The following is a 27,976-nucleotide window of genomic DNA, read 5'->3' as shown; positions in this document are numbered from 1 at the left end:
AAATATTAAGATTGAAATGACTGCTATCGAATGTGATGAGAATTATCTAATTCGCACTTTTGGAGAAACATCTACGAGGTGTTACTTTCAATTATTTAAACAAGGAAATACTATATATAAATATAATTAAAAATATGTAGCATGAGAATTCTTATTTTCTTACGTTGCTTTATTGAAACTCTACGTAACTATTTCTCTTTACTACGATCCTTGCAGGGTCGCCATCGAGTAGTTTCTTCCTTATGGAAATATCGTGTAGTGTTGATTTTCTTTTTTCAATATTTTACAATGATTATAAATAAAATATGATTTATATGTATTCTTGCAGCCTTTAATTGATGAAAATTCGTTTCAACTGACCACAGAGGTAGTAGAAGATGCTATTAAAAGTGAGTTATCGAAAGGAAAACGTGTCAGAGGTATTTTAATTGTAAATCCTAACAATCCACTGGGGGATGTTTATCCTCCAACTTTTACACAAGACCTTCTGGAACTCTGTGCGAAGTAAGTAGTTAACGACTGGCAAGAAATTTATAAATAAAGTATAGTAGTTCTGTTTCGATTCTTTGATTGGAAGCATTATTGTATGTATGCTAAACTCTAGGATTTTACCTTATCGGTATTTAGTTTGGTTTTTGATTCCTTGGGTTTTCATTTTCTTTTCAACACCAAAACTGTATAAGACAAACTGTGATCGTAATCACCACAGGAAAAGAAGTACAGTTATCTGTGGCGAAGGCAGGTCACTAGAAAATCGACTCGGGGCTTCGTTTGATGGCTGGCATGAGCTTTGAGTCCTTCTTGAGCACCAATGGTGTGTGAGACGTGGACTTAGTTTAAGGTGGAATCTGACCTGCGGATTTTACTTTCAAAGGTCATCTCCACCCAATGCATTGTTGACTCTCTACTTTCTTGACCGGTGAGTACAAGGGTAGATTTGGGTGTGTAGAGAACTGGTAGGCTCTGTAGGCCACGAATACGTTAGTTTTGATGTCGCAAAAGTGAGGTGTGTTTGAACAGGAGTCGAAAAACCGATCGACGGTCCCAACAGTGTTGTAGGCAGTTCTTGGTTCACCGTGCGCCAGTGGACAGGCTTCCGATGGAGGTCTTTGGGTGTATTGTCATCTTCTGACTCTGCTGCTAATTCTATTCCGCATATAGCCGAGAGCGATCAGTAGTGTCTGACTTTTGGGCCCTGACACTGGAACAACTTCAAATGGAATATCACGGTTTGTATATTTGATAACTAACGTGACTACACGTTCTTTCATTACCCACATTATCCGAGGGGCCCATCGGTCACCGGAGATGCGCGCCCCCAAAAGTAAACAATACGCGCTTCTGGGTTAGTTCTCGTCACTTCTTGTGAGGATCTTGCTGGACCTCTGTGATTTCATGTGTAATGTGCTTCACAGAATTACGCAACAGAGTCAGGAGATGAAGATTGACCCAAAGAACTCAATCGGAAGCCTCTCCCGTGGCTCACGGTGACCCAAGAAGTGAGTATAACACTGTCGGGACGGTCGATCAGTTTTTGGATTTCTTTTCAAATACATCTCAATTTGCGACATCGAAATCAATGTATTTGTGGTCTATAGAGCCTCCCGGTTCTCTACATATCCATATCAACCCCAGTATTCACCGGTCAAGAAAGTCTGGAGTCACTGGAGATGCCCTTTCAAGACTTCCTTCCGGATCCAATTTCGAACCAAATGTGCCAACCACTTGAGCAGAGGATAGGGTCAGGGCTTCGTACCAAAGTAAATTGTCTATCTATTACAGTGTTTTCTTCTTGTCCATTTAAGAATCGCGAACGTAGTTGATACATACTAATCTTATAGGTATGTAATTAAGAATATATATTTAGCATTCGTAATACGTACTGCCATTGTCTAAGTATTCTAAATATGATTTGTACATTTACTAGAAATATAAAATATGCAATGAGTATATCTTTTGACTCTGTATATTATAATTAAGTAAATTTTCCTGGTAACGGATTACTAGAAACAATTTTTTCTGGACATTACACAGTCACACACAAAAATATAAGTTCTGTGTACCGGACCCGAGGTTATGGATTCAATGTATTTTGTTATGTAGAATGCAAATTTTGATATCTCAAAACAATCGCTTGTCAATTTTTTATGGGCGAAAAACTCCAGCGAATTTTAGTACGAAAGAAGGCACATACGTTTTCCGTCAGTAAAACAAAATTGACATCGTCAATCGTCCTGAGGTTCAGAAATTTGGATTCTGTGTACCAAAATACGTCGAATTTATACACGGAATCCGGTGCACAGAAGTTTTAATTTGTGTGTGGCTGTTCATTTCATTTCTTAAAATAGAAGAATTAAATAAGATAATTCCCCAGAAAATAATTTATTCGAAATTGGCCCCACATACTGTGTCATTATATAAATGTAAACGCACTTAATTAGTTGTGTTTCATGAATTATGTGTTCTTTCAAAGGCATGTTCTTCATACTTTTCCAGAGGTTTCGCCTCTGAAGCGCCACCTATCTAAAACGGTGACGTTTTTTGTAGAAACCTTCCTACTCCTGATCCTGGACTTTTCTCCGCGTTTTTACAGGACACAGTTCATCAGACTTATCTCAGCCAAGGGTGTACAGTGTCACTGCATTAATAGGGGAACTGTCTTACCTGGACTACTATCCAAACGGGTAGTCCGACCTTGAAATCATTCACACATCTCATCATATATACATTAGTCACGCTAGTTTTTTGCATCTGGGCAGTCGCCCAACGGACGGTCCTTAAAGATGGCGGATTCACGCACCACCTCTGGCAAACGCATGGGCAGTCGGCACACTACACTTCCTTCTGTCGTAGACGAACCTCCTGGGTGTCCCACGAAGGTGAGGCCACGGAAGGGATCGTCAAAAGCGCAGACAAGTGCCACAACTTCTCGCACACGCAGAGATTCTCATACATCCGTTGCATCTGTGGAATCCACGACCTCCGTTCGATCCAGATCACCTCAGTCTAAAGACAGCTATGCGTCAAGGGTGCAAGATTCCCCGCCAAAGAAAAAACATCATCATGAAGACTCTGGTACTGACAATATGGAAATAGGAGCTTCCGAATCGCCAACTTCACGTGTTCCAACTTTTTCTATATTACTCCGTAATTATGACAGCAAGTTTTCCAATGAGAAGTTTGTCTCACTCCAACTTCGCAAATATCTACCACGTGCTGCTCTCAAAGAAATAGTTCATACCCGAAATGGGTACATTCTCAAAACAGCAGACCCTGATCTTTATACCACAATTCGCAACAAGGTCCCAATAGATACTTTCGGGGCAAATGCCGAAATCACTCGACTGTCAGATTCATTTCGCAAACAACCACCTCCACCACGGCGGCCTTCACTTCTCTCTGTGGTTATCCGCGGGGTAGATCCATCATACACAGATGAGGAAATCCATGAGGAATTAAAACTCGATGGATACTCTATAACTAAAGTACTTAGGATCCGTAACGACCGTGGGTCCACCTACATGGTCCGTATTCTTACTCCGCATCAAGACACGATTGACGATCTCCTCGCTCATGGGGCATATATTTATAATCGCAAACACCGAGTTGAACCATCGCGTTCACTAGCACCATTGCCCATACGCTGCGAGCGCTGTCAAGAATACAATACTCATACCACATCTGAATGTAAAAACAACTACAAGTGCGGATACTGTGCCGGACCCCACTCAACACGGCTCTGCACCAATTTAAACCAACCAGCGAAGTGCTCGACGTGTCCTGACAACCATCCCACTTATAGTTACAAGTGTAAAGCCAAGCCGGAACCAACACCAGCCCATCCCGAACTTGTTGTTCCACTACGTACGGCATCCGTCGCCCCTTCCACTCCGCCATCCACTGACACCCCTGTCACATTAAATCAATTGCTAACCTTTTTCACTCTGGCACTCCAAAATATTCACCCCTTCATACGACCACACATTTTACAGCAAATTACTCTGGCAGCCAAAACCACATTTCATATCAATTTCACAGCTACGTATTCTGGTAATACAGTACATTTTCATGCATCTCCAACCACTCCCATCAGTTAATCACTCTTACATCATGGCTTTGAACTTTCTGTATTTAAATATCAGATCATTCACCACAAACAAACTCCTGTTTGAGACTCTCCTTCGGGAGGAACGTATCACAGTTTTCCTGCTAAATGAAACATTCTTGACAAAAGCAACTCCATGTCGCATACCAGGCTACACTATACTCAGGGCAGACAATCAGATCCCAGCACAACGCGCAAATGGGGGCGTGGCAATTGGTTTCTCTCCGCATCTCCCATATCGTCAGCATCATTGTGCCATTAATCAGTTACCTGAACATCTCATCACCACTATATATTTCAAATCTCTCAACATCACGTTTGCAACCATTTACGTACGTCCTGGTCACCCTCTTCCGACTCAGTTTGTTCAGTATATCTCAAACACATACCGTCACTATATCATAATGGCCGATTTCAATCTCCATAGTCGCTCACATCTGGATCGTGTCACGTTTGAAGCTTTTATAACCACAAGTACAACTGGAATTATACATCCTCTCCCAAAGCCTACTCGACCCATCTCCAACACAACGCCCGACATTGTCATCACCTCTGCAAATCTCTCCACCCATAGCGTCCTTAATGTTCTTGATACAATCGGTAGCGATCACGCTCCTGTCCAGTTTACGCTTCAACTACACCCTACTGCATCACCTCGATCGCAGATGCCTTCCCGTACTTGTTATCGCTTCGATAAAGCAAACTGGACCCATTATCACAGTTACTTGACGCAACATACATCTCATCTCACATCACCCACTACCGAAGAGGAACTCTATTCTACTATTGATTCTATTACCACTTCCATCCAGGAAGCCAGTCAACTTTATATTCCAACTAGTAAATGCACTCCATATCAGCCACGCCTACCACCACAATATCTGAATATGATAACCCGTTCACGTCAACTTTTCAGAGATTACCTTTGCACCAGAAACCCCGAATCATTGCATCATCATAAACAATTACAGCGCACAGTGCACAATTACATTAAAGCATACAAATTACGATGCTGGGTCAAAACCTGCAACAACCTAGCGACCACCAGTCATCCAACCAGATACTGGAAAAGATTCAACGCTTTATGCGGCAAGTCCAGCAACACTTCATACCCCATACTGATTGGGAACTCTGCTCCTACCACAGATACAGATACAGCAAATGCTTTTGCCGATCACCTCCAGACAATCTTCACACCCCCACCCTCTGAGGGCAGGCCACACATAGCTGATCGAATAAACCCATCTACCCCCTTTTTACAGCCTAGTAATCTACATGTACTCAACCAAAATCAACCCATCACCGCACCCATAACAGTAACAGAGCTCAGCGACACCATACGATATAAACGAAATACAGCACCAGGGTTAGATAACATCACATATCGCCAAATCCGAGAGTGTCCTTTTTCCTTGCTACTTCTTCTTGCAAATATTTTCACCTTCATCCTGCGTACTGGATACTTTCCTATGTCTTGGAAAACCTCAAAAACTCTTATGTTTCCGAAACCGCATAAACCACCTCACGAACTCTCTTCCTACAGACCGATTCAACTAACAGCAACATTCAGCAAGATACTTGAACGTATTCTCGTAAAACGCCTCCATAGCTACCTCACTCGCAGAAACATCCTACCTCTCACCCAAGCAGGATTCCGCCCTATGTTTTCTATAAATGATCAAGTTTTACGCCTCACCAGCCTAATCAGCACGCATTACAATTCAGTGAATCCATCATGTTTGGTTCTATTTGATTTGGAAAAAGCTTTTGACAAAGTGTGGCATCTCGGACTAATTCACAAACTCATTAGACTTCAGCTACCTACCGAATACATACGTCTCATTTTTAACTTTCTCTCCGGCCGCCTTACATATGTTGCCATTCGCAATAGCCTGTCTCATCCGATTTTCTTATTATCAGGAGTTCCGCAAGGTTCCGCTCTTTCCCCTCTCCTATACATTCTATTTGTAGCTGACATGCCACGCCTCCCAGATCACGTCCATGCCTTTCAGTACGCAGACGACACTGCTTTTCTTGCTCTTGGCACATCTATTCAACATATCAACCGTATCTTGCAAATCGCTATAGACGACTTCTGCCGCTGGTGTAGACACTGGAAACTTACAATAAATGCTACAAAGACACAGGCCATCATCTTTCTCCCGAAGCGGAAAACATCTAAAGTACGCAGAAATAGACGTTGTCTTTCTCTCCATGTGGATCAGGTTCCGTTGCAAGCTACCAGGACAGTAACTTACTTAGGCATCACTTTTGATACTCATCTTACATGGATGCAACATCTTAAAGCAATTACGACAAAAGCTTATAATAGACTTAATTTACTTAAACGTCTCGCCGGTACAACTTGGGGTCTATCACCGCACACTATTCTAAACACTTACAAGGTCTTTCTTCGCCCTACTTTAACCTATGGGTTTACAGCTTGGATAGCCGCTTCCGACAAATTCTACCATAAGCTTCTTGTCCTTGAACGCCACGCTTTCCGTATAGCCTTTCGTATACAATTGCCTAGCCCAACACGTGACCTTTATAGCCGTATTTCTTTTCCAACGTTGCAATATCACCTCGAAACCCTCCGACTCTCTTACATCCGTAGCCGTTTTCAAGCTCACCATCCTCTTCTGTTTGACACAATGCATTATTTAGCACTACATCCTACACCTTCACGCCATGTACACACTCCCTTATCCCTTCTTTTCACGTTATATCACTACACACTTCCTCCCGATGATCCCATGCTTATGCTTCTAGATGATTACACCATTCATACTCATCTTCCCCTCATTTTCCCATCATTTCACGCACAGTGATTTCCTTTGTATACTAACTTGGGTTCCCACCGTCTTACATCATAGCCTAGAGTCCCCCTAGGCAAGAAGATAACCTCATGCGTCTGTTAACATCTCCCCGTTGTGTTGTTTTGTGCATTGCACCTCACTCCATCCTTCATCTCCATCATCACCTAACTAAAGAATCGTATCTTACACTACATTGTTTCCATATTTCCTAATTTCACAATAAGCCTCTTTTCATCCATGTTATATTTCTCTCTTATTATGTATGCTATTTCCATCACTTTCTCAGTACTGACATTCTCACTTTCCATTTCATTATTATTATCATTATTATTATTATTATTATTATTATTATTATTATTATTATTATTATAAACTAACAATCATAATGTTTGTAATAAATAATTTGTAATTTTGTAATTCCTAACAACTAAAGAATGTATGTCTGTCTTTCATTCCTAGAATGTATTCATCACTGTATCAATATATGTAAACTGTGAACGTTATTTCTCCAAGCCAAATGTTAAGGAACGCAAAGTTCCTTAAGTCCAGCATTTCAACGAATAAAGATGTAATAAAGCACTTAGACCACCTCACGACCTTTAAACCTCAGTCTCCTCACAGCACTTCCCTCAAACAGGGCGTAACCCTGTAAAAGGTAGCTAGCTTTGGCTAGCATTAAAAAAAAAAAAAAAAAAAAAACATGTTCTTCTAGCCTTAATAATCCCTTTAATTAAGCCCTGGACAGGCAGAACGACAAATACTTCATAAAATTAAGTTCTTGTTGAACGTTAGAGTGTAATATTGTATGATGTAAATACTTTTGGTCTTTGCTGTGATTTCAGGTACAACTTACATTACATATCTGATGAAGCGTATGCATTGTCCATATACGATGACAATAGCGACTTTCACAGCATACTTCGATTCCAAAATATTCCAGTTCCAGAAATGACTCACTTCTTTTGGAGTTTAAGCAAGGTAAGTGAAAAATACTTTCATTTCTTAAAGTTTCTTGCATTTGTAATCTTTGGAAGAAATGGATTGCTAAGGTTCAGACAGAAAACAAAGTCATGTGAAGATCTGGAAGTGGTTAGTGAATCACATTGGACCAAGAAAATTTATCGGAGCCCTAGAGAACAATTACGATTTTTTGTCAATTCCAAAATTTTTAGGGCTGGTCCTATGTACTTCAAACTTTCTCAAGCTCTCATGTTTAATGATAGACATGGGTTCTTATATTCAATCATGGTTATATACTGTACTATGAAGATATCGTGTCCAGCAAAATGAATGGTGTGAAACAATAATAATAATAATAATAATAATAATAATAATAATAATAATAATAATAATAATAATAATAATAAAATAATAATATGTTTTGAACTTGTTATATACTAGACTGCAATTCTGTGAAAATGACAAACATTATTTATATGAAATCATGGACTTGAAATCATTATCAAATCAATATTACAATTATATTTTAATTTGTGTTTCTTTCAGCGCAACTTGAGTTCACCTACAGACACAGATATAAAAGAATTTTTTTTTACTCTTTTCTTTTATGCATTTCGTAATGAATTAACATACAGATTGTTCCTTTGTCCACATTCTGATGATCACCTTATCTGACGTCAGTCTATACATTCTATACATTTCATCAGATTCTTGCCGATACATTGAAAGGAGAATTCAATGACTGATGACTTGAAACAAACCCAGAGATGACAGGACACATGGAGGAAGAGTACATAATGTCAGTCTACAAGTGAGGATGTAGATGAAATGTTCAGTAGTTCTAGTTTGGGATCTAAATATTACCCATGTTTTATTGGTGTAATATACATATCTGCGTCTTCTTGTACACACGACAAGAATAACTTTATTACTAAAAGAGCGCCTGTACTCCATATGGTTCAACGTCATACATTGATTCAATTTCGTTGCACCCCTGCCAAGCTGGCCGCTCATTACCTGGAGATCATGTTTCTGAAGGAAGACAGCAACAGACTGAGAGAATTATTGATGGAGAATCGCCGAAAGTTTCAGACAAAAGCTGTGTAGACTTTTGTCTTTCCCTAGCATATCCTAAATCTGTGCTATCCTCTTTTTAGCCTCTTAATTCAGATCTATTTTCAATTAAAAATTATTCAATTTCGTCTGTGTAAAGCAAGCAAAGTCACGAACCCATTACCTCTGCGCTACAAGTTTTAATTTACTAAATCCTGGGATGGCTTGTCATTTCCAAATCTCTAACAGCTTAATTTTACTTCCGTTATTTCGAGCTACAACAACTGACGAGACCATACTGCTCATAGTGGATACTGGCTTTTATTTTTTCAGTATTTCAGTTTTACGTCCCACAGATATGCCCTTGAGGCTAAAGGAGACGGGGATAATGAGAAATGAATAAAATGGTGGAATGAAGAAAGTGGGAGAATACGGGAGAACCCCGAGAAAAGCCATGAGCACGGTGTTTGTCCACCACAAAGTCCACACGGCGCGAGCTGGGATCGAAGCAGGGACCCCAAGCACCGGAGGTGAACGCTTTATATTTTTTACTTTTCAAACCTAACCCCTTGTCCTACTGCACACATTAAAGTGCTGTTTCTTTATTTTAAACTCCGACCCTTCCGTTTTTGCTTAGAGTAGAAATATTGCCACTAATTTTTAAATCGCCTCCCAAAAATTTTCTATTGACGCATTTTCTAGATGTTTTGCGTAAGATATAGTGATATTTGTATTTTGAAGTGCGTGGTTCTATTTGTGTATATTTTACTGAGGTATTTATAAAGAGTTTCTCCGCAGGAAATAACAAATACGTATATTTTACTTGTATATCTAGTATGTATATACGCTTTTTTCTGCAAATTATTCCTGTTCTTTTGGAGATTTCGAGCTTTCCTGAAAATATTTTCAGAGGGACTTAGGCCCCTGCAATAAGTTTTTCCGCAGAAACGCAAAAATAAGTATGTTTTACTTTTAAGTCTAGTATCTGCATGCACAGTTTCCTCGAAATCTCTCGTGCCCTTTTGTCGATTTTGGACTTTGTCATTATTTTTGGAGATATTTAAATGAGAGCCGTTGCTCTTTTTGCAATCCTTTCCTCATACTAAAGAAAAAAACATATTCCTTAATTGTCTATCTAGTATGTGTGTAATATAGTAATATAATGGTAGTGTAATATAATCTAGTAGTGTTATATAATGGAAGTGGCAGGTGCGACTCCGCAGTCGCGATTTACGTACTTGATTGGATTGTAGACCCTATTTTCCTTCATTACAGTAGATGGGAAGAACACTTTATTTTAGGTTTTTCAAATTTTTCGAATCCTACAGTGGTATTTAAGAGTTGAATGCAGTGAAGAAACGTCATTTTCTTCCTTACATGATAAGAGACGCTGTTGTGTGGTTTTTCACTCTCACTAAAACGGATTAATTTTTGAACTTGTCCTACAATGACATGAAACGGAGAATGATTGCTATAATTGGTGGAAATTTGGTTAAATAAGTAACTGAAAATTTAATTCTCAACTTGGAATCGAGTTTTACAAGTCATAAATGTTAGTAACTGGAACACTCACCGCCTCATTTTGTGACCAGTGTAACACTTATTTCCGTGAGAAAACATCAACATGGGAATCTGCGCACGATTCATGTCTATAAAACAAACCAGAGATGATCAGATGATTAATTCTGTCCAGACCAGAGGATTGGGTAGGCCAGAGAACGAGTTCAACTTTATGACGATTTTTCTTAAACCACGCAGCAAAAGCTCTCATTGTGTGAATGACACATTATTATCCTTGAATATAGCATCATTGATCGGAAGCAATATCTCGAACATGGGATGCACATCAGCCTTTAAAATGGCAACGTATCACGAGCAGTGACGCATTCCGGAAGCGTCACGACAAGATTCACTTACAAGAATTGCGGTCTACACCATCACAGAGTCAGTACCACGTTTCACAGTTGGGAGGACACAGTGCGGATCATATGTTTCTTTGGGTATCCGCCACATAAATACAACTCATGGTATGAAACAAGGTCAACGATGACTCATTGGACCACTTATCACATGTTTTCACTTTACTTGTCCAGTTCCAAAACGGTTCTTGTCCATTTACACAAAATCCCAGAAAACTTAGAAGCAATGAAAGATCTGCATGTTTTGGAGAACTGAGAATACTGCCGTGTGTTCATGTGAAGAACTTGAACGTCCTCAAATATTTCGAGTTCTACAAAACGCATCGATCTTATAGTTTTTCTAGGTTCTCTGGGATTTGATATAAATGGTCAAGAGTCGCTTTGGAACTGAACGACTCACCTATCAGCGGTTCATGTTACGTGTTCACGGAACCATTGGCATCATGCTACTAGAGCATGATTGTTCCTTATCTGCAGTTTCGCCATGCAACTCGACCCTTCCATATCATGTAGCTTACGATGGACTGTGATTGTTGACATAATCTGTGTGACGTCCTGCTTCCATTCTTCCGTCACTTACACCGCAGTCTCATGACGATCGTGATTGACAATCCTCTTTAATGTTTGGTAGGGCTGTCACCGAGGATTCCCTTCTGACCACTGTTTCTTTTTGCCGCCAATGCGGTTTTACCTGGTATTTTGTAGACCGAGTCACCACGGATTCTGTGTTCTGCAACACACCGAACACTCTTGGTAGTTTTGTCACGCATGCATCATATAATCAAACGCCAACAATTTGCTGTTTTTGGAAATCAAAGATGCCACACATTTTACATTATCGACGTCAAGTGAGTTCACTGCACACTACTGTTTCTAGTATAGTACGGAGTTTGTCACAGCACACAATCAGCAACAGCTGCATGATCGCTGCAAACCCAGACTGAGTTGTTCAGGGGACAGGGTTTCATGCCTTTCTACTATTTTGATAATCATGTATATGTATTGTTGAGTAATTCCGCTACAATTTGCAGATAAAAGTTACCTTGGAATATATAGTAACTTGAGAACTGCAAAGTAAAGTTGATTATACGCATTAAGCATCTCTTGTATGATAATATTGTGAACAAATGCATACGTAAATTTGCAATTAGACTATTCAAAAAAGTTTTCACAACTTCTGATGTCGGAATATCTTTGTTTTCTTTCAGGATCTTTGCCTTGCTGGCTTAAGAATCGGAATTGTAGTTACCTGTAATAATGATCTCTTGGCTCTGAGTAAAGCAACTGCCATGTACACAGGTGTAACTGCGTGTATCCATACCATGGTTGCAGACCTACTAACTGACAGAGGTAAACTGTAACGAAGCAATGAGCTTTTGATATGGTTTTAAATAGCCACGTGTTGTCTCTTCTTAACCACAAGTAAACTACATTGGTAATACTAGTTTCATATTAAGGATTCCAGATAGAGAATACATTGGAAAAGTCGACCTGGAAATATAGTTTGTTTAAAGCAATTGATAAGATAAATTACGTAATAGTCGAACTCCACAGATGTACATGACCGAAAATCTTCATGATATGACTGCCTTGTGTCCAAGCATGCTGATCAACACAGAATTCATGTACTGTCCTTTTCGCATCAGACTGGCAAACTACCAGCAGTTGAAAACGTTTGTTTCAAGACGACGTAGAATACGTTCACATATACACTGTCATTCAGAAACCTTGTTTGTCAGTATCTAACTATTTACATGTTAGTACCCTCGGATATCAGGATAATCTATGTTCTGGACATCAAACTCATCTGATATAAACTATTAAACAGATACGTGTACGTTCTAAAACGTTCATTTAAGTCTGTACCCAGGCTGTGGTTGCACACCTAGAACGTCTCTAGATGCATGTAAGAATCTAGTGATATTGAACATCCCTTCAGAATTCGGGAATTAAGAATTATAGAGTATATATTGTCATGAACGTTTTTGCACGTCTATATTTGTGGAAAAATTGCCTAAGTTTACGTGCATTTTTGGGACATCTTGTATACCTGAAATTTTGAAAAATATTCCTATATTTAAAAAAATAATAGTATACAAATGGAATATACTATGATGAAATTGCGTAGACAAGTACCTGTCGGAAAATTATACTTAAGCTCCTTCCCTAAATCACTCAATGCGCCGACTTCAAACAGTGTTGAGCACCTGTCGTGAGTTTCAAAACACCAAGTGCACATTTTCTCCTCCAGCAACGTTAACTCCATTGCAAGTAGAATGGCCCACAACTAATCTTAAAAGTATTCATGAAACAACGAGCTTGTGCAAGTAGCAATGTTGTACTTCACGTTCACACTATGGCACAGATACCAATGTTGATGTCATCTTCAACTATGTCAAAGTGAAACACTAAGTCTAAATTTTATGCAAACATATATACCGTAGCTGCGAAAATTTGAAACGTGATTTTCAACCCAGATTTTTGCAGTTTGGTAATCTTAGCGTGGAGTCGACAATGTATAAATTCATTATTCAAAAGTATTATAATACTGAAGTCACTTAATAAATACATGTCCAAGAAAGTACACCTCACTGTCTTTAGGGGCACCCTTTTATACTAGACTTATATACAGGGTGGACTATAGATGGTTCAACTCCGTCTTACTAATGTAAGTTACATTTTCTTTTGACCTACATTCATCATTAATGAAACCTTTATTCCATGCCTTCTTTTCTAACATAAGTTCATTAGATAACAATATATGTAAGAATAAATCATTTAGCACCAGGGTTTTGTTTCCAGTGGAATGTTATGTGCTCCGATCCTACGTTAAGCTGAAGATTCACGTCTCCCATAGCCTCCGTTCTAAAAAGGACGTTAATTTCAATACATCAAACCAACCACGAGCTTTAGCATATGTATCCTCGTCGCCAAAAGTGCCTTTACATCGCCGTGACGGATATGTGACCGGGCAGTACTCCAAGGAAGGGATGGTTGCATAAGAAATTGTGATTAATTTTGAACAGTTTTTATTTTGATTAGGGAAATAACGTATGTATAAGGAGTAAAGGAACAGATTTAAAGGATCAGTACACTGTCATCTCTGAAAAGATTCGTATTTTCAGTTTTTCAGTTTATTATCTTCTATGTTCAGTTAATAACTGCTAACAATTGCTACTAGCGCATGTCACTCTTCAGGAATTCACTACGACATGTTCGCAGGACACTTTTCTAAGTCCTAAATGTATGCGTCAATAATTTCTTTCGTCTCACCGTCCTTATTTCAGAATGGAAACTGATTACGCTGAACGTGAATATGTTTCGCTGTCGTAAAGCAAGGTCCGTAATAAATGTAGATAAGGTTCTTCTTATTAAAAAAACACATATGTATTTATTGTTTGTATAGCACAATATAATACAGTAACTAAGCAACATGATAATCCTTAACACCAGCAAGATTTTTCCAACAGGAGGGGGGAGCAAAAGGCCGATATAGAGTTTTTCGATTTATTACGCTATATATATGAAGTTAAAATTCATAACATTTGTAATTGATAGCATATATCGTCTTACTTTTTAAAATCGCCACTGTAGCCTATTAGTCAGAACATTCATCTCCAGACATGATATAGAGAGAAGAGAAAGAAAGAGATATGATCAATAGCGTAACTAATTTTCCTGCGCCAGGGATCGATTAATAATCGATTTACTCATACCCGCCGCCTGCCCCACGCATTTCAGCTGCTGCGTTATATATATGGTTCTATGTCAGAAGGGCAAGACGAAAGGGCGAGGACAGAAAGGCCGTAGTCAAAACAGGAACGATCAAAAGGACCAGCGACATAAGAGCTCAAGGCAAAACGGACCCGCATCAAACGGGCCTGGGTCAGAAAATTTCCGGGTCATAGGAGCGGCCTCTAAAGGGCACAAGTGAAAAGGATCCCGCAACAAAAGGGCCCGAGTCAAAAGGACCGGTTTCTAAAGGGCAAGGGTCAAAAGAGCGAAGCAACGAAAAGGCCTGAGTTAAAATGGCCCAGCGTCAAAATTGTACGGGTCAAAATGGATAAAGTTAAAAGGCCCTGTGTCAAAAGAGCCTGGGTCGAAAGGAACCCTCCTCAAAAGGACCCGAATCAAAACGGCCCAGTGTGAAAAAGGTCTGGGTATAAGGGTATCCGCGACAAAAGGGAACGACTCAAAACGACCCCGCGTCAAAAGGGCTCGAGTTAAAAGGGGCCTGCGTAAAAAGAGCGCGAGTCAAAACTATCCCGCCTCAAAAGGGTCCGGGTCAAATCGGAACAGCGTGAAAAAGTTCAGGTCAAAATCGTCCTGCGACAAAGAGACCGGAGTAAAAAAGAACCTTGTGTTAAGAGAGCTCGAGTAAAAAGGGCTCTATGCCAAACGGACTGTGTCAAAAAGGGCCCCGCTACAAAAATGCCCGAGTCGAAAAGGACCGGGTCTAAAGCTCTTTGCAACAAACGTTCCCGGATCAAAACGGCCCCGCGTCAAGAGAGCTCGTGTCAAAAGTGGCCTGCGACAAAAAGACCGGAGTCAAAATGGACCTGCGTCAAACAGGCCCAAATAAAAAGGGCTCCGCGTGAAAAGAGCCCAGGTCAATAGGGCTCGGATAAAAGAGCCCCCCGACAAAAGGCCCGGGTTGAAAATATCTCTGCAACAAAAGGGCCCGAGTCAAAAGGACCTGTGTGAAAGGGTCTCCGCGACAGAAGGACCCGAGTCAAAATGGCCCCACGTCTAAAGGGCCCAGGTTAAATGGGCTTGAGTTAAAAGGGCCCTGCGTCAAAAGAGCCCGGGTCGAAAGGATCCCGCGAGAAAAAACCCGAGTCAAAAGGTTACTACGTCAAACGGAACCGAGAAAAAACGGCCCCGCGTTAAAAGAGCGCAAGTCAAAAAGTCTGCAGGTCAAAAGGGCCTAGCAACAAAAGGCCCCGAGTAGAAACGGCCCCGCGTGAAAAGGAGCCGAGTCAAAAGACCCCGCGACAAATGGTCCCTACTTCGAAAGAGGCCGGGTCAAAAGGATGCAACTCAAAAGGGCACGGTTCAAACCAGCCCCGCTAGAAAAACAGCCCGCGTCAAAAGGTCTCCGCGAGAAAAGTACCCGAGTCAAAACGATCCCGCGTGAAAAGGGCCCGGGTCAAAACAGCCCAGTGTGAAATGTCCAGGTCAAAAGTCTCCGCGAAAAAAGAGTCCAAGTCAAAATGACCACACGTCAAAATGGCCCGGGTCGAAAAGGCTTGAGTTAAAAGTTTCCGTTTCTTGCAATTTTCTATAGAATACTGGACGTTGCATGCTTAAATAGCCTTGTTTTTTTTACCATCTTTCCAACGAACCAAGAAGACTTCAGAGACGAGACTTCATGAGGAGTATTACGATGACTCTTGCTCAAGATCACCTAAAAGTAAGGGGCGAATGCGGGACACTTTCTCGTAGGCTTCGGCAGTCATTGTTACGACTAACTGATAGGAACATCAATGAAGACTGTCCGCAAACAAATTCTCCAGCTAAAAGAAAGAGATGTGCTATTTGTCCTCGAATTGATGACATAAAACGTTCTTGGATTTGTTCTATGTGCAACCGAAATGTGCATAAGGGTCAATAAAGAAAAATCACTATATGTACTGACTGTCAGTAGAAGAACTAAAGTGTCTATATTTGTTCTGTGTCTAATGGATATGTGATTAAGACACATTTAGGGGTCGTCCACATATTACGTAACGCGGCAAGGAGGGAAGGGGGTTCGGCCTTGCGTTATGAAGAGTGATAAGGGGGAGGAGGGGCTTTAGGTCTGCGCTACGTAACAGTTTTTCTGCTGTATTTTTTATTTTTATTCTCAGATTTATATACAATCTTTTAAACAAATAATTTTATTGTTTTTTTCTTTTTTATAAATTAGCTAGAATGCCCGTTTTTCATACGGGGAGAATACGTTTCATTTTGGATATATAAAGCACCAAAACTGTCACCATAAACTTACGGACTCCAAAAACTATGGATTCGACACAAATATCGGTCATATTCGATCACTTTTATATATCTCCCCTTCCCCAAGTTGCATGGCCAAATTTTAATTTAAACGACATCGAAAGTGTTACTGTTCATCTCAGCGACCCCTAACATCATGGTCTCGACTCTAATATCAGTCATTTTCGAACATTTTGTATATGTCATCCTCCACTTTACCCAAGTTGCGGGGTGAATTTGGATTTAAATTGCATCGAAAGAGTCACTGTTTATCTCAGCGACGCCGAAATTTATGCATTTGACACTAACATCGTTCATTTTCAATCATTTTTTATATATTCCCCCTCCCCAAGTTGCACCTTCAAAGTAAAATGATAAAAAACATCCCAGGTCAGAACTTCATCTATATTGAAAATTTGAACGAGATCGGTCGGGTGGTTAAGAGTTATTAAGTTACAAACATAGTCACTTTCATTTATATATATATATATATATATATATATATATATATATATATATATATATATATATATATATATATATATATATATATATATACGAGGGTTGGAACTTAAATAGTGGCAACACTGCTGTGGAGACACTATGCAATGAAATGTACTAGTGGCGCTGATAGCGCACGTTGTTGACATATCTACCTAACCTCAGAGCAAATAGACTCGCCCGTCCCACGTCACTGGCAGGCGCACAAGCGAGGGAAGCACAAATCACTTGTGAGCAAGCGGTCTAACGTAAAGGTGTCAAATTCGCTAGTGGACAGTGATCCACACCTGACGATTAGTGAGCTCGTCCACGAAACCGGATTAGCGCGTAAGACTGTGCTTCGCATTCTGAAGGATTCGCCTGGGCATGCGGAAAACTGCATTACAATGGGTTCCGCATGAGTTGATGGAAATGCAAAAATGGATGCGTTACGACGCTGCTCAGACGCGCTTGGAGCGGTATGAGCGCGAAGGCGAGGCTTTCTTACGCCGTATCATAACACTGGATGAAACATGGGCCAGATCTTACGAGCCAACACTGAAACGCCAATCCAACGAATGGCGTCATTATGGGTCGCCGCGAAAGTCGAAAGTGTGTCAGAGCCCCAGTGTGGTGAAACTTATGGTGTGTTATCCTAACGCATTACGTTCCTCCAGGGCAGACCGTCAATGCCCTAATCCGGTTTCGTGGGCGAGCTTACGAATCGTCAGGCGTCGATCACTGTTTACTAACGCGGCAAAAGCTTGCACTTCTTCTTCAGAGACGCTAGGACGATCTGCCTGATGCATGTCCGCCACAGTTTGCCGACCTTCGTTAAAGGTTTTTACCCACCGTGCCACTGTTCTGTACGGCAATGCCGATTCCCCACACGCCTCTTGAAGCCCTTGATGACACTGTTGTGCTGTACGACCTCTGGCACATTCAATCTTGATCCAACTCCGTTGTTCCTGTTTCGAAAACATAGTGACACCTTTACGTTAGACCGCTCGCTCACAAGTGACTGTGCTTCCCTCGCTTGTGAGCCTGCCGGTGACGTGGGACGGGCGAGTCTACTTGCTCAGAGGTTAGGTAGGTATGTTAACAACGTGCGCTATCAGCGCCACTAGTACATTTCATTGCATAGTGTCTCCACAGCAGTGTTGCCACTATTTAAGTTCCAACCCTCGTATATATATATATATATATATATATATATATATATATATATATATATATCGATATAGATAAATAAATATTCCTATTGTTTTGGAAAATTGCGAACTATAGCCTATATAAATTGAATCATACAGAAGAGATTCGAAGACGCACTAGACACCAGCGTAAATGGTGGCGAATCCTGCATGTATTACAATACAATAAAACTCCGTTTTGTGGCTATCGCAGCATTGGATTTAGAGAACACGCTTTTCCGGAGTTAGTTGTTAGTGATCGTAACCACCGCCTGAAAATGCCCTCATGTTCCAACTAGTATTGCTATTTCTGAGAATGTTATCTGAAACCTTTGATTTGAATCATTACTCACTCTATTCTTCTAAGGGGTTTTGCATAGGAAACAGAAGAAATTCTTTTTCGTGAAATTATATTTTCCGCGATGGAACGATCCAGGATTTATAGATCAAAATAAGATATTAAAAAACCTAATTCGTCGGATATTATCTCGTACTAAATTTTTGATTTTTGAATTTGAATATTTCTGAAGAAATTGAGTTTATTCGCATTCTCGCACTGATTTAGGACAAGAAGAATATGAAAAGAGGTAAGCTGAAGTCCTAAGTCCAAAAAAGATGCTCGAGAGCTTCTTCACAAACGAGATGTCCCTGCTTCTTCACATGCGCAGCTACTTTGAATCTGTGGTCGACGAGGAAGGCAACTTTGCATCGTCGAAACTGGCGAATTTCAAATGCACGAAGCATCCTGGATCCCTGAAAAAGAGATCGATGTTAGTTCTTCAGATCCTGTTCCACCTTCATCTTCCTTGTCAGTACGAGAGTCACTACGAAAGTTTTCAGATGTGAAATAACTTACTTAAAATCAATTTAACACTTACATTTTCTCAAAGTATTCACCATTACACTGTACACACTTTTGCATCCTCGAAAGCTACTTTTGGAAGCAGTGTTGCCAGCCTTTTTCTTCAAGTGTTGAAAGTTCGTTCTCGTAAGCCACTACAGCTTCTTCAGGGCTGCAAAATCTCTTCCCACGCAAGCGATCTTTGATCCTGGGGAACAGAAAAAATCACACGGGGCCAGGTCAGGGCTATACGGCGAATGAGACATAAGTTTGACCTCCCTAGCTTCTAAAATCTGAATTGTGATATTGACCGTGTGTGCGGACGCGTTGTCATGATGAAGCAGGATCCCACGCAATCCAGTTCTTGGACGCCGTTCCCGAAGCTTGTGGAACACTTTTGTTAGGCAAACAGTAGTGTACTATTGAGCAGTAACAGTCCTTTGTTCTTCAAGTGGAACAGTTGCAACATGGCCAGATTTGGAGAAGAAAGTTGCGACCATATTCTTCCCCACACTTCGCGGTCGTTTCACTTTCGTGGGTGGATTTTCGTCTGGAAAGATCCAAACTGTAGACTGGCGTTTATTTTCAGAGTCAAATTGATAGATCCAAGTCTCATCACCAGTAACAATGTCAGAGACGCGTCGAGAATTGCCTCCATCAAATCTTGCAAGCATTTCTTCACACCATTACACACGCATGCGCTTCTGCTGTTCAGTCAAAGTGTGAGGCACCCAACGAGATGAAACCTTCGTGAACCGAAGATGAACATGAAGAATTTTTGTTACTGCTGGCGATCCAATGTTCACTGTAGATTCAATGTCGTTGAAAGTTGTTCAAGGATTTTCTCGAATCATTTGTTCCACAGCGGCAATGTTTTCATCTGACACAGCTTTTGCAGGACGTTCAGCTCTCTCTCCATCTTTAAGCGATGTCCGGCCTCTTCTGAATTCACCAAACCACAGAAAAATTGTAGCACGGGAATTAGCAAGGACCCCAAATGTCCCCTGCAAACGGTCAAGGCTTTGTGTTTCGTTCAAACCACTTTTGAAATCGTAAAGGATCATTGCCCGAAAAGGTTCCCTTTCGAGCTCCATTCTAGACAGCCGAATACTGCTCACATCAACAAACAAGTGAAGGCGATACGTCGTTGAAACCTGCTTCGCTTCTTTGCTCTGGATACCACTACCGAACGCAATTGTTGGAATTCAAATACTGTGCCACAACAATGCGTATCTCAAAACTTTCGTAGTGACCCTCGTTGTCATCATCTGACCGAAAAGGATAGGTGTGATCTCCTTGGGAAACGACAGTATGCAGTTTTGAAGAATTAGGACTGTCAATTAAGCAATCTTATGGGGTTAAAATATTATTACCATCCTACCATTTTCTAATACGTACCGGTACTTTGATTTATTAGTTAAAAATACTACAAATATATTCAGAAAAAGAGCATTTTGTAATAAAATTTCTGCTATTAAAAATAGTTTTTATTATAATAACTCCCAAAATAAGAAAAATTGGTGAGAAAACAAAAATCCAAAAGTGTTACGTAACGAACGGGGGAGGGGTTCAGCCTTGCATTACGAAGTGTGACAAGGGGGAGGGAGAGGATAAAAATTGGTCAAAAGTAGCGTTACGTAATATGTGGACAGCCCCTTAAGACTAATCATTGTGTGTATTGGTAGGTAGCCGTAGCCAGCCCAAAAATATGAGGGGGCGGTAGAAGTTAGGGGGCTGATCCAACCATATTATAGTTCATCATTATAGTATAGCAGTTCATTTGCAAGCCTACCGTGAATATTTTAGGGGGCATACGCAGGGTGGGTCCTGGGGTTCGCCCCCCGAAATCCCGACTTTAAAAAAATGTAATCTACTTTTAGGGGCAATTTTAGAAATTTTCATATAATTTAGTCTCAAATTGTATTTGAACCCCTCCAAAACGCTTTACGCCCCTCCCGAAATAAATTTATGGGTACGTCCCTGTTAGGGGGAACAATAAAACTTTAGGGGGGCCCGGCACCCTAGTTCCCCTGTGGATACGGGCCTGCAGCCAAGCAACTAATCAAACACAAAAGCATCAATTGTCAGCTTTTTGAATGACAAGTTACATTTTCTCAGCACTAATAATTGAATGCTTTTTTACATAAAAATAAGTTTATTTTCATACTTTATTTTCGGATAACAAAAAACTTTATTTCATTTAAGTATGTTCTTTCGCTTCGTAATAATCTATTACCAAAAGACCATTAGTCAAAAATATTTTGAAAATATCTTTTGTCCCCAAAACTAGTTAAGTCCATTAAAGTATAGCACTAGTAAACGGTCCACAATCAACTGCCAATGGTAACACGTATTAACATATTTTAATTTCAAAACAAATAATGGTGTTAAATCTAACCTCACGACAGTACTTATGCAGTATAAAAATAAGGATATTAGTAAAGAGTTAATATGAATTATGTTAATAGGAAATTAAATTAAAAATAGTTTACTCTACATAATCTAATTTAAGAAAAATAATGATAATAATAAAATAAAATAATGCAATAATAAAAAGATGGTAATAAAAAGTTTTTTATTGTAATCCTGGATTCTCTCGTGTTGAACAACATGGCTTTCCTCAATGCAGCCTCCAGAAGGGCGATAAATACGTATTATGAAGCACTCCAGTTCACATTTTTGGTTAGCCAACCACATATCAAGAAATGTCTCAAATTTATTTTTCAGACCTGCCCCCCCCCCTCCTCAAAACTTCCTGGATCTGTCCGTGATATCGGTTGTTGCCAATTAACTGATAATAGTCATAGCGTACCTTTTGAAATGTTTTCAAACGCTCTTTGCATAAGGAACAGTTTTCCGTATTCTTTATTTTTTCTTTTCTTTTCTTTTCTTTTTTCGCCCTTTTACTGTGCTGGAAAGGGACTCCATTAGCAGTGTTTGGCACACGACCCACTCGGGAGAGTAATGCTCCCAGAAGTACGTTTTTTTCGCGCGCTAATCTAGCCAGCTGTTCTAAACGCTATCCTAGCCAGTTGTTTTAAGTTGGTCACAAAATTTATATCATGGAGTACAAGGGGAACAAAGCGAGCCCTGCGGAGTTTCTAACCCGTTCCTACTACTACTACTACTTATCTGCACAAAAGTAAGTAAATCACTTTTTTGAATATTATTTTCATATTATTTTAATTTAAAAAGTGTTATAAAAATATTTTAAAAATGTAAAAAAAATTCTCGAGCCGGGTTTGAACTCACGCCAAAAGGGACTTTCATTAGTAGCATATAGCGCTAGCCCTCTCGGCCACGAAGACTGACAACAACAATTATTTGATTTCTGCTATTTAAATGCAACGTGGCAAGAAATTGATAACACCAACCAATCAGAACTGTGTTTCTCGTTCGTACTTCCGAGAGCATTACTCTCCTGATCTAGTCCTTTTGGCACAAGCTATGTGCGAGCAGCTCTGAAGTTGAATGTTTTCAAGGCCAAGGCCACCAACACATTTTGATAAGTACACTGTCGCGTGATTCACCCTTAGGGAGTGAGTATGCCACAGCAGTTGCATTGTGTTTCCGTATGATACTGAGATATTTCTTTGGCAGGAAAATAGTTTTGTATGGAACCAAAGACGACTGAATATAAAAACATTTAAAAGGTATACTCGGCCTGTAAGAGTTACATGGCGGGCTTTACTTTGATGAATAAGGACAACCACTACCACAGTGCATGTTGTGGCACGAAAGTTGTAGCCTACGTGTCTGCCATGAGTTGGTCTGTGTTTGCACACATCAGGCTTGACTTTCGTTTGTTGAGTACAGCACCTGAAATCCATTCATAATTCGATATGAAGGTTTCAACAAGTGACAGTTCTTGTGGATTGTTAATATGTTTTGACTACTAAATGAATGTCTTCATTATTCGATTTAAAAAGAACAAATAAAGCTTTTTACTTTGGGTTTTCTGTTTTCCAAGCCTAGAAGCATTGTAGAATACGTTAAGTATGGTTTCACGCCTTTCTGCGTCGAGACATAGGAAGTGATGACGTCAAAACTTTAAAAAATATTTTTTTACTAGGCCGATATTTATTTCTTTTTTATTTTTTGGCGGATTTCCTTTTGCAACTAGAAGATTGAAATTTTGCACAAACATGCAGTCCACCGAACAAAATTTATCAGATTTTTTCAGGTGATCTCTGCGTTAACACTGGGGGTCCATAGGGGCAAAAAGGTAAAAAAATATTTTTAATCAAAAATCTCTTTTTTTTTTGCGATTTTCAAGCCTTAGATACACGATGGAGACATGTGAATGGTATCGTTTGAAAGCCAGTTCTGAAGAGAATTATGTACGACCCACGATTCTAGGATAAATAGGGATGTCTCAAGGAAACTTCTACACAAGATCCTGTTTTATACGGGAATCTGGGGTATTATGGATATATATATATATATATATATATATATATATATATATATATATATATATATATATATATATATATATATATGGCAGGCTTAGTTTTGCACTTAGAAGATTGAAATTTGGACAAATATTCACTCCACCGAATAGTATTTATCAGATTTCTTTCAGATCTCTGCGTTAAAACAGAGGGGTCCAGAGCAGCAAAATTTTAAAAGGATATTTTGATGAAAAATTTCTTTCTTCGCGATTTTCCCGCGTTAGATACATGATAGAGACATGTGAATAATACCGTTTGAAAGGTAGTTCTATTCTCAAGAGAATGATGGCAAACCATGATCCTAGAATAAACACGGATGTCTCAGGAAATTTTTTACCTGCCATCAGGGTCTTTTGCGGTAGTCTGGGGCACTGTGGGGATTACTGATAAATGAAATACTTTTCCTGCCCTTACTATTCAAGATAGAAAATTGAAATTTTGTACACACATATAGTATTTTGCAGTTGATTTTAAGATGTCTACGTTTACACGGGGCTCCAAAGGGACTAAAAAATTTAAAAATCAGAAAAAATTCTGATTTCACTCAAAATTTCTCACTTCAGGGACAAAATAGGGAAGTGTAAATGGTACACTCCGATTCAAAAACATTGCGACAGCTAACGCCGTGCAAACTTTGTTTAACAAATGGTGTAGTGTTTCTTTCTGAGAACGACAACACGAAAAGTTCATACTGCAGATCAATGATGTCTTTGGAATGTCCTGGTAATTCCCTTGCCCTTTCCCAACCAACATTCGTAAATCGTCTCTATCATGATACAGGTGTTTGCTTTCATATTCTTACGTAATGTTTGTCCAGTATGATAAGTCGATTCTTCACAATCACATTGTAAAAATATTAACTTTGACGTGAATAAGATTTGAACCTATGTTAGATAGCTGTATTATGCATAAATCCACTGCGTTACCCGAACACTTTCATGCCACCTGAAATTAGAAGCCAAATATTACTTACTTTAGGTGTGATCTTTGGAACGAATTAAAGTGCACAACGAAATTGATTTATTCGACGGCCTAGAGAGAAATTAGTGCCCACTAATAAATGAAGGAAATGCATACAATCCAGGGAAAATTACAGAAATAAAACATATTTTCAGTAATTTCGTCGTGCAAGTTCAAAAGTACGGGAATAATAATAATAATAATAATAATAATAATAATAATAATAATAATAATAATAATAATAATAATAAATATGTACATTCACACTATAGTAGTCTATTATTATTATTATTATTATTATTATTATTATTATTATTATTATTATTATTATTATTATTATTATTATTATTATTATTATTAGCATCAATTACCCGCTTCATTGGGTTAAATTGAGAAAAAATATTAATATGATCCGTTACTCAGTCACTGTTTCGTGTTACTAAAGCCCTCTTTGATATCGGCCATTTTCGTTGTGTTTTTTATATCCTCTCCCATCCCTATGTTGTGGGGCACGGCATCTGCAGTGTCATTGTTGATCTCAGCGAGCCGGAAAACTGTGAATTCGACACTGATATTGGTTATTTCGATCATTTTTATGTCTCTCCCTCCTCCCACTAGAGGAACTGAATTTGGGTTTAAACAGCATCAGATGTGTCACTATTAATCTCAGCGAATCCAAAAATTACAGATACACCACTTATACCAGTAATTTTTCGTTCTTTGTTAAATGTCGCTTCTCCTCTTCATCTCTTTAGTTCCAACGTCCAAGTGATATGACAGAAACCATCTCAGGTTCGAACTTCATCTAGGTTGAAAATTTGATCGTGATGGATCATTTGTTTCGCGAGTTATCAACTTTTATTTACACTTTTTAACTTCTCCCTCTCCACAACCCTAAGCTATATCGTCAAAGTAAATAGATAAATGCTATCTTAGGCCCGAACCTGATCTGTGTTGAAAATTTAATTGAGATCGGTCGGGTGGTTCAAGAGTGATGAAGTCACAAAGACAGCCACTTTCATTTTCAGTTTTTTTTACATGTTCCTCCCTCTCACCGGCCCCTACGTTGCACCGTCAAACTGAAATGACAAAAGTAGTCCCAGATCCGAACCTTATCTATGTTGAAAGCTTTATAGAGATCAGTTGGGTGGTTCAAGACATTAGGAGCCACACACATAGTTACTTTCAATGTTATAATATAGGTTATTATTATTATTATTATTATTATTATTATTATTATTATTATTATTATTATTATTATTATTTGCTTACTTTTGAACTTGCACGGAGAACTTACTGCAAAATATGTTTTAATTTCACATTCTTTCCTCGATTGCTCGATTGTAAGTCTTTTTTTTTATCAGTGGGCATTTATTTCTCTCTAGGCCGTCGAACAAATCAATTTTGTTGTGCACTTTGTTGCAAATAACGTTACAGGAAGAAGCCGATTCGTTCCAAAGATCAGGGCTAAAGAAAGTAATATTCGGCTTGAAATTTTAGATGGCATGATAGTGTAGGGGTAACGCAATGACCTTATGAATAATATTGCTCTCTACGAGAACCATCCAGAAAGTGATACTCGTTTGCGCCGCTTGAAGCACTGACGACTCGGAAAGCCGCTGGGCAAGGTCATAACGCGTCAGTGGCTTGTCTGCCTGCTCTGTGCGAGGTTGCGTGATGCTAGCAGTGCCTGTGTTATGTTTGTGCTCATTTATAATGATTAAACGAATTGAGAACCCCGCCAGTTGTGAAGTGAGGGCCGTGATTAAATTTCTTAATGAACGAAACGTTCGACCTTGTGAAATTCATCCCCAATTAAAGGAGGTGTATGGAGACAATGCGATGGACGAGTCGTCTGTTCGGCGCTGGTGTCGCAACTTCAACCTGGGGAGGGGGAGTACACACGACGAGGAGCGTTCAGGGAGACCATCTGTCATTACAGACGAACTGCTGAGGTCAGTAGACGAATGAGTGAGGAACGATCGGCGCGTCACAATTGATGAACTCTGTGAAAATTTTTCTAATGTGTCTCGACTTTCTGGCGGGAAAAAGATTTGACAGTGATGACGAACTTAAAGAAGGCGTGACTACGTATCTCAATACGCTGGTGGCGGAGGACTATGACGCCAGAATACAAAAACTCGTCACACTGTATAACAAATGCCTAAATTTGCTTGGTGATTATGTGGAGAAGTAGTGTAAAGTATGTTCTTTCCAATCAAAATCTGTATATTTGTTAATATATATTGCTGTGTCTTTATTGCACAAACGGGTACCAATTTCCGGATGACCCTCGTAGCATAGTGATTGTGAAGAATCGACTTATCATACTGGGCTGGCAATACATAACAATGTGAAAGCAAACACCTGTATCATGATAGAGACGATTTACGAATGTTGGATGGGAAAGAGAACAGGAATTACCAGGACATTCCAAAGACATCATTGATCTGCAGTTTGCTATTTTCGTGTTATCGTTCTCGGAAAGAAACATTACACCATTTGTTAAACAAAGTTTGGCTAAAGCAATCGGGGATGTAGTGGTAACGTGTCAGACTTCCAAATGAAAAATCTTGGTTCGATACTCCATCAGGTAGTATGATTTTTTCGCATAAAATAATGGCTGCAAACAGAGACTCATCTCCTGATGGAGAACTTACAAGGCATCACTAGCGATAGTTCGAGTAAATAGTGTGTGCGTTCTATATCATACACTGCAATAGTAAGTATGCTTCATATTTATATTCGTCCCGTCCCTCTCTCTTTCTTTCTTGACGTTTCCCTGTCTTTGCATCTTTCACTTCTCTAGCTCTCTCCCTCTCACACATACATGCAGTTCATATTCCAAAGTTAAAACGGAGCAGAAGCCTGGTCCTGGGAATCTAATTAACTGTTAACGTCGGCGTCGTGTTTTTCGTGCTCTGGGGATAACATCAACGGCCTTAGTCATATCTGACAGAAATACTGTTTAAACGCAAGGAAATAAGTAAAATCTCTTTTTTATCCTCTGGGTTACCGAATCTCAGTCGAATTACGGGTTCACTACGGATTTAAATTCCTCGATCCAGTGGTGGTCTATAACATAACCAACATCATACGACTGAAACGATGATGCGTATGAGCTCTTAGCGTGTTCTTTCTCTCTGTGCAAATTACGTTATATTCGGAAGAGATGAAATCAATGCTGGATGTTCGGAACAGATAACTCTTCGGAAAAGA

General features: G+C 39.5%; 1 protein-coding gene across 2 annotated transcripts in view; it reads left to right on the top strand.

Annotated features, from left to right (window-relative positions):
• The window catches only part of LOC145681219 (1-aminocyclopropane-1-carboxylate synthase-like protein 1), a 66,653-nt gene that overhangs the window by 24,397 nt on the left and 14,280 nt on the right, over positions 1–27,976 (top strand). For both annotated transcript variants that reach the window (XM_081752758.1, XM_081752757.1), the window contains exons 5-7: positions 329–504; positions 7,767–7,902; positions 12,065–12,206. In XM_081752758.1, coding sequence (XP_081608884.1) covers positions 329–504; positions 7,767–7,902; positions 12,065–12,206 — 454 coding nt within the window. The remainder of the gene's footprint in view (positions 1–328; positions 505–7,766; positions 7,903–12,064; positions 12,207–27,976) is intronic.

The sequence above is a fragment of the Thermobia domestica genome, chromosome 3, assembly GCF_964235325.1.
Source record: "Thermobia domestica chromosome 3, izTheDome1.hap1.1, whole genome shotgun sequence".
NCBI classification, from domain to species: Eukaryota; Metazoa; Arthropoda; class Insecta; order Zygentoma; family Lepismatidae; genus Thermobia; species Thermobia domestica.
The sequence above is the reverse complement of the archived record's forward strand: the minus strand, read 5'-3'. Positions and strand labels throughout refer to the sequence as shown.